Source organism: Oryzias melastigma, linkage group LG17 (assembly GCF_002922805.2).
Source record: "Oryzias melastigma strain HK-1 linkage group LG17, ASM292280v2, whole genome shotgun sequence".
In the NCBI taxonomy this organism is placed as follows: Eukaryota; Metazoa; Chordata; class Actinopteri; order Beloniformes; family Adrianichthyidae; genus Oryzias; species Oryzias melastigma.
The window spans coordinates 9,529,033-9,541,037 of NC_050528.1; the positions used below are offsets into that span (position 1 = coordinate 9,529,033).

General features: G+C 37.7%; 1 protein-coding gene across 4 annotated transcripts in view; it reads right to left on the minus strand.

Annotated features, from left to right (window-relative positions):
• Positions 1-12,005, minus strand: part of per2 (period circadian clock 2) — a 40,511-nt gene that overhangs the window by 12,095 nt on the left and 16,411 nt on the right. For 2 of the 4 annotated variants that reach the window (XM_024273146.2, XM_024273149.2), the window contains exons 3-18: positions 10,340-10,432; positions 10,106-10,260; positions 9,620-9,741; positions 7,964-8,165; positions 6,808-6,859; positions 5,803-5,963; positions 5,574-5,652; positions 5,402-5,508; positions 5,161-5,314; positions 4,880-4,994; positions 4,400-4,543; positions 4,182-4,272; positions 3,491-3,662; positions 3,202-3,326; positions 2,880-3,086; positions 314-577 (exon numbers count right to left, since the gene is read on the minus strand). In XM_024273146.2, the coding sequence (XP_024128914.1) occupies positions 314-577; positions 2,880-3,086; positions 3,202-3,326; positions 3,491-3,662; positions 4,182-4,272; positions 4,400-4,543; positions 4,880-4,994; positions 5,161-5,314; positions 5,402-5,508; positions 5,574-5,652; positions 5,803-5,963; positions 6,808-6,859; positions 7,964-8,165; positions 9,620-9,741; positions 10,106-10,260; positions 10,340-10,432 (2,243 nt within the window). The remainder of the gene's footprint in view (positions 1-313; positions 578-2,879; positions 3,087-3,201; positions 3,327-3,490; positions 3,663-4,181; positions 4,273-4,399; positions 4,544-4,879; positions 4,995-5,160; positions 5,315-5,401; positions 5,509-5,573; positions 5,653-5,802; positions 5,964-6,807; positions 6,860-7,963; positions 8,166-9,619; positions 9,742-10,105; positions 10,261-10,339; positions 10,433-12,005) is intronic. The other 2 variants (XM_024273148.2, XM_024273150.2) reach the window with 2 other exon arrangements.

Here is a 12,005-nt window from a genome sequence, read left to right on the forward strand (position 1 = left end):
ATATAATATATATATATATATATATATATATATATATATATATATATATATATATGAAATCAGCTCACAAATACAATCAATTTGTGTTTAAAAATTTGACCAATTAATCGCAGTTACCTTAAATTTAACCTAAATGTTGCTTCACACCAGCCAATTAAAATGTTGCTACAAAAATCATACTAAAAACTTTTAACATTTATTAATTTTAATTTTAAAAAATCCAAACAGTTGTTTGTAGTTACCAAGTGACCACTAGATGTCACTATTAGTAAATGGATAAACTTGAACAAAATGAACCAGAAGATAATCATACCATTGCTCCTGATCTCCTCTCCTTTAGGCTCCAGACACTGCGAGCAGTTTGGTTTGAGAGCATCAAGTCCACAAAGATCTTTGAAGCGAAACAGAAAAAGCTGCTCCTCTTTCTGAGTGTGAGCTGCCAACACCTCCTTAGTCAAGCCCAGTTTCTTGTAGGAATCCTTCCCCTGGCTCGGAGGTGAAACCACACAGGGAGGAGCGCCAAGGTTCTGGGAGTATTCCACCACTTCTCCTGCTCCTGGAACATCCTCTGTTATTTCTGCACAGACAGCGAAGGGAGAAAAACTTCAACCAACACGAGAAGAAACTGCTTATTCACCATATAGAGTGATGGCAGCACTATAGCAGAGGACACAGGTATGGACTAAAACAAGTACTTCATGAAGCAGAAGAAACACTTCATCAAGACATCACATACATTTATATTTAGCAAACATTTATATTCAAGCATTTGAACTGCGAGAAGCTCAAATTACAGGCAGAAGAAACAAAGATGTGGGACGCAAATGCAATCTACAAAAAAACATTTTCAACAGTAGAATCCATGAAGCAGCTGCACAGCATAGATGTTCACTAACACAATGAAAAAAGAGGGAAGCAACACACAGTTATTCAGATAAACACAATACAGTGATGCTAGACAATTTCTTTTTTCAAAGAAATTCTATTTTCTATAGTTATTACTATATGTAGATGGGCAATACTAAGTACCCCACAAGTCTATGGCTTGAATACAGTGGTCTCTCTTTATATTGCGGTTCAACTTTCAGTCTTTCGATGATATTTTAGGTCAATTTTTTTTTCTTTTGGTTGTAGACCATTGTCACTCAATCTTATCTGTGCTGTATTCTTAGCAACAGGCTAACATTTTTGTCTTATTTCTTATCTACTAGGGTTTTTATGGGCGAATTTAGAGTTTAGCTTATATTTTAGCAACAGGCTAACGTTTTTGTGTAATTTGTCATCTACTGGGGTTTTTGGTCTAATTTGTAGTTTAGCTTATTTTGTAGCAACAGACTAACGTTTTTGACTAATTTAGTTTCCTGAAGAATGTTTGGCTTTTTGGGAGTTTTCTAGTATTTAAGCAACAAGCTAGCTTTTTTAGCTAGTTTGGCACTGAGGAGTTGGAGTTTAGCTTATATTTTAGCAACAGGCTAACGTTTTTGTGTAATTTGTTATCTACTGGGGTTTTTGGGCTAATTTGGAGTTTAGCTTATATTGTAGCAACAGACTAACGTTTTTGACTAATTTAGTTTCCTGAGGAATGTTTGGCTTTTTTGGAGTTTTACTAGTATTTAAGCAACAAGCTAGCTTTTTTAGCTAGTTAGGCACTGAGGTTTTTTGGGCTAATTTGGAGTTTAGCTTATATTTTAGCAACAGGCTAACGTTTTTGTGTAATTTGTTATCTACTGGGGTTTTGGGGCTAATTTGGAGTTTAGCTTATTGTAGCAACAGACTAACGTTTTTGACTAATTTAGTTTCCTGAGGAACGTTTGGCTTTTTGGGAGTTTTACTAGTATTTAAGCAACAAGCTAGCTTTTTTGGCTAGTTTAGCACTGAGGTTTTTTGGGCTATTTTGGAGTTTAGCTCATTTTTAAGCAACACACTAAATATTTTTGCAAAATTTGCATGTATTAGGGATTTTTAAGCAATTTTACAACAATTTTTTAAGAAATATAGGTCAACTTCAGAGCTCTTTGGTGAAACTTCCAGTCTTTTAACAAATGTAACATTTTGCTTTTAAAAAGCTTCAGCATCTTCAGCTACTACAAAAAACATGCACACTAGCATTATCACAGGTAATGCCACTTTTCTAGTTTTCTTTAAAGGTTTGAACTTTGAGAGTTCAAGCAAGATACAAAAGTCAGAAAATATTAGTATTTCATTTATCTCAGGTTTTTTTTAGAACGTAACTACCGCAATGAATGAGAGACCTCTGTATCCCCTCATAGTGAAGTATTTATGAATTTCTCTACCATTTATGTCAACGTGGAAGACTTGTGGCTTATTGAAGAGTTTCAACTGACATTTTAAAAATAAGGTTCTTCTATGATTCCTTAACAGACACATTATTTGGATGAATAAAGTCTGATAGTTGCATCAGGCAAACCTGAGAAAACAAAGGCGGTTGACTTGGCTTGGAGCCCGACTCCCAATTTCCCAACAAACAGATGACTCGGCTAAAGCTGCCCATGCCCTCCATCTTTTGAAGATGTGGGAGATACAGTGGGAGTCGGCTCTATAGTTACGGACTGCCAAGAATATAAATATGAACTGTAAAGGCACAGAGAAGCTTAGGTTATTTCTAACCCTGACAGAAACTAAGAAAAAAAAATCCAAAAATAAGTTGGCTAAAAGTCAATATAAGACTGAAAAGAAGAAATGTGCTCAGGAAAGCTAGAAGCTTTTCTATTTTATGCTAAATTGTACCGTCTGTAACAATGTCCATGCTTGTAAGCATTTAGATTTGTCTTGCATCTGCAGAGTTTGAGTACAAACACGTAGAAGACCAGTGGAAACCTGGTTGAAGGTTGATGTTTTTTTTTCTCAAACCACTGTACCTGACTCTGGCTGAGGCTTCTTGTCCCCAACATGAACTATGGTGCTACTGTAGCTGCACTGGCTGGTTATGGACACCACACTTTCTGGTTTGTTTGGAACGGATAGGGGCAGCTGAGTGCCCACTACCGCTGTGGTCGCATTAGTGGACTTTTTGTCAGGATCATCCCGAGCAGAGAGAGCAGACTGATCCTTCAATAACACTGGCTCTACGAGAGAACAGAGAACAACAGCTGCGGATGAGGATCTGGCATTTCTGAGGCTGAGAGAGAAGAGTTGTGAGAAGGTTTGGTAAGAAATCAATACGTTTGCTATGTAGTTTACCTCTAGACACTTGCATGCTGTTGGACCCTTTCTGCTTGTCTTCGTCCGAGTTAGAGGATGTGGTGTTGGACGACGACTGGCACTTCCTCTTCATGGTGACAGGAACGTTACAACTTTCCAAGTACCTAGAGATCACAAAAATTGACAAATTGCTTCACTTTTCATCCACTTCTTCTGTACAAGGACGATAGTTTTTGACTGACAAAATTCACAAAAGTGGTATTATTGTCTTTGTGTTTGGAAATACAACATTTGAAAAACATTTCATGTTTGTGAGAAGTTTCACTACCTTATAACACTGTCCAGACAACTGATCTGCTGGTAGGAGTAGACACCCTGATCATTGAAAGCCAATTCATCTTGGAAAGAGTCTTTGCCGTCGTCCATCTTTGCTGCCCTCCAGTTAATAGGAGGAGCCGAGTCTTTGAGACGAACCACCGGTTGATTTTTCTCTACGGGCTCTGCAATTTAGAGGAGTTAAGATTGAAGTATGCACCACGTTTCACCAATAAAGGTGCTTTCACACCGAACACGATTCGCGCAACATATTTGCGTCCCCCACCCCTCTTTTATCACGTGACGAGTTCGCTGCTCATTGCCAGTCAAAAAATGTGTTCCTGAGCTTACTTAGAATGTATAGAAGACACGATAATGTTCATCGCTAATCATGTCTCCCAGTTTGTGTTTATATGATTATTAAAAGATTTTCCCAATACAAGGGGCCGTGTCTGAATGACAGCCGGTACTCCGGTGTTTCTGTGTCTCTGTGGCTTAGCTTGATGATCACTGTGTCGTATTAACCAGAGGGGGAAAAAAATAAAATTGGGAGACCTTTTCCTTTTTTGTAATGTCTCGATGAGGCCCGAGCAGGCAGCCTCCGCACCCCGCAGCGGCTCTCTGTCCATTGACTTAACATTGAAACTGGCCAAACTCGCGTTCGGTGGGAATGCACCTCAACAGTCACAGAAGAAGGGACTTACTTTTGTTGGGCTTCTTGCAGTCTGATTTGGTTGACTGCTGCTCCTGGCTCTTCTGACGATGAATTCCCTTACAAATTTCTTGAAAAGATCGCTGTAAGGCAGAAAATTCATAATCTCTAGAACTGCCACGTCTTTTAGCAGCAGTTTCTCACTTTTGGTATTAAAATGTTCATTAAAGGTGGTGCGGTTTTAGACTCCTGTACTTAGAAAATACTCACGATTCTGGTTTTGCTGCTGGCTTCTCCTTCCTCTGGCTGTTGCTTGCTTCCATTTTCGTTACTCAAACTCTCGCTGGAGCAGGTCAAGCTCAGGAGATGGTCGTTGCTGTTCAGACTGCTGTAGCCGCTGCTGTTGTGAACCGGCTGATAAGACACACAAAGAAGACATTTTCTGAATTCTCACAACTTAAATAAAAAAAAAAATAAGATATGCAGATGAGAAATATCGGCATTCATTTTTTAAATACAGACACAGTTGTAAGGAAGTGTGTTGGAAACTAAAGGGTTAATTTGGACATGTATTTATGAAGAATAGGACATTGCATAAGAATAAACATTAAAAATTAAATGTAAATGTGTTAGATTTTAGCCATCTATCTGCTGTCTCCTCGCAAATCAATATTGTTGAAGAAATAAAATAGATTTTTATTAGTTGACAAATTGTCAGTACAAATGTTTATTTTTAAATACCACTTTTACCTGAAGCAGCAGCCGGTGGATCTGCTCAGTCAGCTCCTGGACGTCAGAGTCCATGGTCTTCATGTGGCCGTCAGCAGACACGGGGCTCATGAAAATGTCTTCGTTCACAGGACCCCTGCGACACAAACGCATCAGAGTGACGCAAGAACACAAACTATCTCATTTAATGCCCTCTTGACTACCGCTTAGGTGCAAAAAAAGTCCAATTTGAAACAATCAGGAGAGCGACTACGACCGAACATCCCGTCCTCAGATATAACAGTGATTCCAGTAACACTCACATGCGGACTTTGTGTTTTCCGATGACAAAGGAGACCTTTCGGCTCCAGGGGTTGACAAAACTGGACCAGCTTGTATCGAGGATGATATATTCTCCATTTTGAGCACAGAAGCGTATTGATGAGTGGTCAAATGGCTGCCCAGCATACTGAACAACTGCAAAGAAAATAAAAAAAAAGATGCAAGTTAATTAAAATTTGTTTTAAAAAAGCGCATCTTGAATATTTTTCTTTTTTTTCTCACTTTTTTTATGGATGGCTAGCATCATTTGGCGGTCATTCGGATGCAGATGAAGGAGGATTTGGGTACCAATCAGGTCCTGAGGAAGGTACCCAAGAAGAGGAACCGCCCTAAAAATAATACTTAGGGTCATTTCATGTTATTATAAATAACATTTCAGAAAACCGTCTCTCACCTCTCATCCACATCCTGGAACACACAACTCGGAGTGTGTGTGGTGGTGAAAATGCGCTTGTCTGTTGGAATTCTGGGGGCTGTGAGGATTAATAAAGAATAAAATAATGATTTTCAACTCCATTTTATGCATTATTTAACACTGAAGAGTCAAAAAATAAAAATGAAAGAAGTGGAGACATTTCATGAATTTCTTTTGATTATTTGAAGATTTATAAGTTGTCTCAAACCTGCAGTTAGGCTCTCACCATCATAGCCGGAGTGAACCCTCTCAGCCAGCAGGAGGCAGCAGAACTGGTCCTCTGAGTGCTGAGTGTCCTGGACCTTCATCAGGTAAGGCGTCATGCGGAAAGGATAGTATCGCAGATCCCCTTCGCTTTCCTTACCACCACTGAACGAAACGAGAGAAACACTTGAATCAATGACTATAAATGATAAGATTTATTGAGTTTAAGTTTCCATCTATCTATTAAAGAGTTAATTTTGTTATTTAACACTGTATATTCACATGAAATAACATACAATTCTAGGGTTGGCATAACAAAATCGATTATTTTATTTTTTATTTTTATTTTTTTTACCGTAAAGGGTAACCAAACCCTAAATCAACTTTTATTGTTTGTTGACTTCTATAAATGGGGCATTAAAATTGCCAAATTTTTGACTAATTAAAATTAATTCTTGAAAATTGGGTTGACAAAATCGATTAGTTTAATCGCTAACGTTTAATGGAACTTCCCATAGGACGGCTAATGCTAACGCTATCTTTATTTACTCACAAGAATTAATTTTCCAATTTCTTTTTAGGAAATATTTCTTTAAGTAACCATTAGTGGTCTAAAACACAGATTTATGCTCATACTTTCTTCTGGAATAAGGTGTAATGCTATTGCGCTATCGCCACCTAGTGGCCAAACTGAAACGCCTTCCAGGAGAAGCAGAACAATGTTTATGATTTTAATAATCTCCACATTTTTGTTAGAACTTCTCCTTTAGAGAATCCCTGAGAAGATAGAAACAAATTTAATTGTATTATCGTTCTCATCGAAAAATGTAAACGATTTAGCCAAATCAAGTTTTCTTTCTTACTCTACATCTCTTTACCTGTATGCACGACTAGGAAAAAGTGACCTTTTTCTGATCTCACAAGCTAATTGAAGGGCATCTAGACTATGAATAAGAACTGGTTCAAGAAGCAGATGGCTTGACCGTGTGTGGAACCAACCCCAGCCTACCTGATCCGACAGAAAAAGGACTTCTCCTGCATGCAGTCAGGCTGGGATGACTCTGAAATTAGAAAAAAAAATGTTTTAATTCAACAAAAACTCTGAAAGGAAAGATTTTAGCACCTGCAGTCATACGATTACTTGTTGGAAAAGGTGTCTGACTTCATATGCAATAAACCTTAAGATAGACGAGTTCTAACTTCAATAAATAAAGTAAATTACTACCACAGGTGAATAGGGCACAGAATGAGAAAGTGACATATCTAGTTAAATGGCATTTTAAAAGATGCTCCAAATAAATGCGCGTCTTCTTCCCTGACCCCGTTACAGCACTCTGCTTAATAAATATTATTGTGCCTTAATAACCAACACAGCTTGTTCTTCTTTAGGTGTCACCAGTTTAAATTACAAACTCCGGTCAGGAGAGTTGATTAATTTTCCTGACAGATGCCTTGTGATTTACTGGCTTTGTGTGGGGTGCTTGTTTGTGTGTCCGATTTCACAGGCAGATGGCCAGCAGAGTCCTTGAGTTTATGAAAGTTTCTTTCTCTGATTTTTTTCTGCATGCTTGGTTAGATCTGGTATTTATCTATGATTTCACAAATTTAAGAGACAACTTATTAAGCAGTTTGAGTGTTCCTAGTACTGATTTCATGCTGTGCCACCTTCAACAGTCATTCTCAAATTGATTTAAAGACCCACTCCAATGAAAATTGTGTTTTAACCCATAAAGACTCAGAACCATTTTTCCTTAAAGATAAAACAATGTGAAAAAAAGAAAAAAACACAAACCAAGTTTACCAAAGAAAACATTTGAGATGAAAATTTGCATGATATGTTAAAAAAAATTACATTTAAATAGACATTTTCGCCAAATTTGTTTGAATGCAATGCATTATGGTCTATATTGGCTAATGTAGTGAGCTGGTTTCTCGCAAAGACTTGTGGGAAATATCAAGGGCACTCTATTCTGGAATTGTAAATTCTGACAGAAATAGAAAATGGCCAACGCTCCCTATAGTGAGTAGTGAAGGAATCTTGACATTGCCCTCCATTTGGAGGGTTAAATGTAGGGGTAGGGGAACAATTTGGATTTAGCCTAAAAGACCATCGAGAACGCTTTCAAAAAACTTGATCAACTCAAAAACAGAGGTGCTCCTTGTACCTGCTCCAGTGCACATGCTCCAGGACGGCAGGCGGTACGGCGTGGTGAAGCTGTAGAACACGCTGACGTCCTGCGGCGTGAGAAACTCCACAAACTTGGAGTTGGTGAACACGTCTCTTTTGCAGTTCAGGATGGAGGCGGCCTGATCGGAAATGTAGATGATCCTTCCTGTGATGAGAGACACGACCACCGCAAAAATGTCCTGGTGAAAGACAAAGTTGGAACGGTGAGTTCATCAAAAACAATCTTCAATCAGCATGAAATGCTTTAAAACAGAGGTACCCCTAATTATGGCCCAGGGGCCGGATCAGGCCCACTTTTTTTCTGCACCTCTGGAGTCTGAACTAATGATTTCTAGGCTATTATTAGCTAACATTTTAGCCTTATGCTAGCTGTTTTGGCTAAATTACACATTTTACAATTTTTTTAGGCTAATTCGGCATTTAGCTTATATTTCAGCAACATGCTAACTGTTTTGGCTAATTTAGGTTTTTTTGTTGTTTTTTTAGGCTAATTTGGCATTTTGCTAATATTTTAGCTATCAGCTTCAGTGTTTTCAGCTATAAGATTCAGTGTTTTCAGCTATTAGTTTCAGCCATTTCAGCTATCAACTTCAGTGTTTTCAGCTATTAGTTTTAGCTATTTCAGCTATCAACTTCAGCGTTTTCACCTATTAGCTTCAGCGTTTTCAGCTATCAACTTCAGCATTTTCAGCTATTAGCTTCAGCTATTTCAGCCATCAACTTCAGCGTTTTCACCTATTAGCTTCAGCGTTTTCAGCTATTAGCTTCAGCGTTTTCAGCTATTAGCTTCAGTGCTTTCAGCTATCAACTTCAGCGCTTTTAGCTATTAGCTTCAGCCATTTCAGCCATCAACTTCAGCGTTTTCAGCTATTAGCTTCAGCGTTTTCAGCTATTAGCTTCAGTGTTTTCAGCTATCAACTTCAGCGCTTTTAGCTATTAGCTTCAGCCATTTCAGCCATCAACTTCAGCGTTTTCAGCTATTAGCTTCAGCCATTTCAGCTATCAACTTCAGCATTTTCAGCTATTAGCTTCAGCCATTTCAGCTATCAACTTCAGCATTTTCAGCTATTAGCTTCAGCTATTTCAGCCATCAACTTCAACGTTTTCAGCTATTGGCTTCAGCCATTTCAGCTATCAACTTCAGCATTTTCAGTTAATAATTTCAGCGTTTTCAGCTATTAGCTTCAGTGTTTTCAGCTATCAACTTCAGCGTTTTCAGCTATTAGCTTCAGCTATTTCAGCCATCAACTTCTGCGTTTTCAGTTAATAATTTCAGCTATTTCAGCTATTAGCTTCAGTGTTTTCAGCTATCAACTTCAGGGTTTTCAGCTATTAGATGCAGCGTTTTCAGTTATCAATTTCAGCATCTTCAGCACTCACATTCATCTTACAGCATTCACACTAGCATTATTGTAGGTAATGCTATTTATCCAATTTTTAAAAATGTTTTTGCACTAATTTTTTCTATGAAGATTACAGAAACAAATTACAAAAAAGTTTGGCTTTGTGTGGTTTTCTGAACAACCGTAAATGTTTATGTTTAGGCTGTGATTGTTACAGTTTTCTGTACCAGTTATGTGGCCCTCACAATAAACAGTTTGGGGACCCCTGCTTCAAAAGAAACCGTTCTCACGTTGTTTTTGAGCGTGTATTCAGACGTGATGCTGTCTATTTCCTCGATGGTATAAGAAGAAACGTCCAGACCAGACGGCTGACTGTCGTTGATCATCAGCAGCTGGTAATACTCCTCATTGGCTACAAAAAGAAAACAACATTTTAGCTTTGGTCAAGTAAAAAAAAAAAAAATCAGACAACAAGGAAGGAAGCAAATATGAAGACGATGAGGTCATGCGGGCATTCTTGAGCTACAACAAAGTGTGTCATGCTCAGAAAAAAAGTGTTTTTTTCTACACAGCCCGCCCATCTCCATCTGCAAACATTTAGACGGGCTGAAAGAGGCATTTACAAACCATTATCCTCTAAACTACGCTCAGAGTTACACAACTTTTTGCTTCAGTTCTTTTCCAAATTTACCAAAAACAACACTTTTTATATTAAATACTGGTAGCATTTCCTTATGACTATGATATTCTCAAAGTTCGTTTAAAAGGCTGCATACCTTCCACCTGTTTGACACAGCGAAGCGCATACTTGAGGGTGTTGAGTGTGGTGGATTTGCTGTTGTGTCTCTTTTCTTCAGGCAGGTGAAGCTTCAGCTCCTTCAGGGTTTTTAGCACCTCTTTCTGGGTCTTGGCTTTGGCCGACTCCTGACTGCTGCAAGGCGGACGTGCACACACTAAAGTCAGTCATTGCAGCAGCAAGAAGAAACTGTGCCGTGTGGCGTGGCACTAACCTGCAGCCACTGGTTGAAGGGTTGTCCTGCTCTGAGCTCAGCAAACTGAAGGCGTTGGAGCTGCTCGGAGGAGATGGACTGTGGGAGTTTGAACTGTGGAAGAGGAGGCAAATTACTAACAGAGCACCTTCAAAATGGAGCCAAATGACTCGAAAAGTGAGCACGTTCAATGCTGTTTGCGATTTTCCTCTCAAAATGAAATGGTAGTAAGCACAAAGTGCTGATTTCAGCGTCTTTCCCCATTTTGGGTACAATGTTCACGTGTTTCAGAGCTACTCCTGCCACCATCAGAACCAAAAAGGACAAATGTGCTCATTTTCCAGCTGTGAGAAGTCGTTAGGCTAAAAAAGACGGATCCTTTGTGAGAACTTACACCTTCAGCTTCACAACACCTTTTCCAGTGTGGAGTCAGTCTCTCCCTCTTGAGGAGCTAATGCTCGTCTGCAGCTCAATGGGCGCCCAGCGGGAACGCAGGAGTAAAGAAAAAGTGAGGCGTCAGAACCCAGATGGGGGCTTAAGGCAGCCGTCTGTATGCTGAGAGGCTGAGAACATATTAATAACTTTTTAAAATAGACTTTTTTCTGTCTGACTCCAAGTTTCCAAAAGAAAATTTGTTTTTTTTCCGTCTTTTTTTTAAATCCATTTTCAGCTGAAGCAACACGTGAGCTCATTGGTGTCAAGTTCTATTTGACATTTTCAAGAAAATCTATTATAGTTTTAATAAGGATTGGTCAGGATTTTCAGGATAACAAAGACAACCGCAAGTAAACTACAAAAACTATATTTTTTTATTTCAAGTTTCTTCAGAGGTTACATTAGAAACTATCTGATAATTGCAAATATTTGATCATCACCTTTAACAACAAAAAACATTAAACAATACATTAAAAGCTGATTATAAAAAATGTTGAAAAAAAAGAATAAAAACATTAAAAGAAAAAACTAGAAGATAACAGCAAAATCTCAAATATGACCAAATGCTTGACTATCAAAATAAGTCCTGAGTGAGTTTTAAAAATGCTTTTTTTTTTTTTTGTTTAAAGTTTTATTTTGGACATTTGAGATATTTTACCAGTTTTTAGGTTGTCTTAACTTCTCTTTGTTCCATATCTTTCCAAACTTTTCTCAAAATCAGCTCAGTTGATGATTTTATGCCTCAATAACACAAATAAAAATGAAACATTAAGAGCTAAATATAAAATATGTTGAAAATAAAGGAATAAAAAAATTTAAAAAAATCTTGGAGGTAAAAAACAAAATGCTTGGCTATCAAAATGAGTTTTTAGTCGAATTTTTAAAATGTTTTTTTTAGTTTAAAATCATATTTTTGGACATTCGTGATATTTTACCAGGTTTAAGTTGTATTAACTTCTCTTTGTTCAACACTTTTTTAGGCAATTCTCAAAATCAGCTGAGTTGACAATTTTATTTCTCATTAAGAGACAAAAAATTGATCTAAAAACAACGAAATTATTCATAAAATTAATCAAAATCCTTTTGCTCCAAACTTTTGTCAATTGAAAAACTTGATTTACGACTCTAAAAACTAAACATTTGATTTAAGAAATTCTTACATGAAATTCAAAGACAATATTTTGGAAAACTTTAGAACAAATTTTTATTCATGTTGCAAGAATAGGTGCTGGTTATGGACTTTTGAGGATTT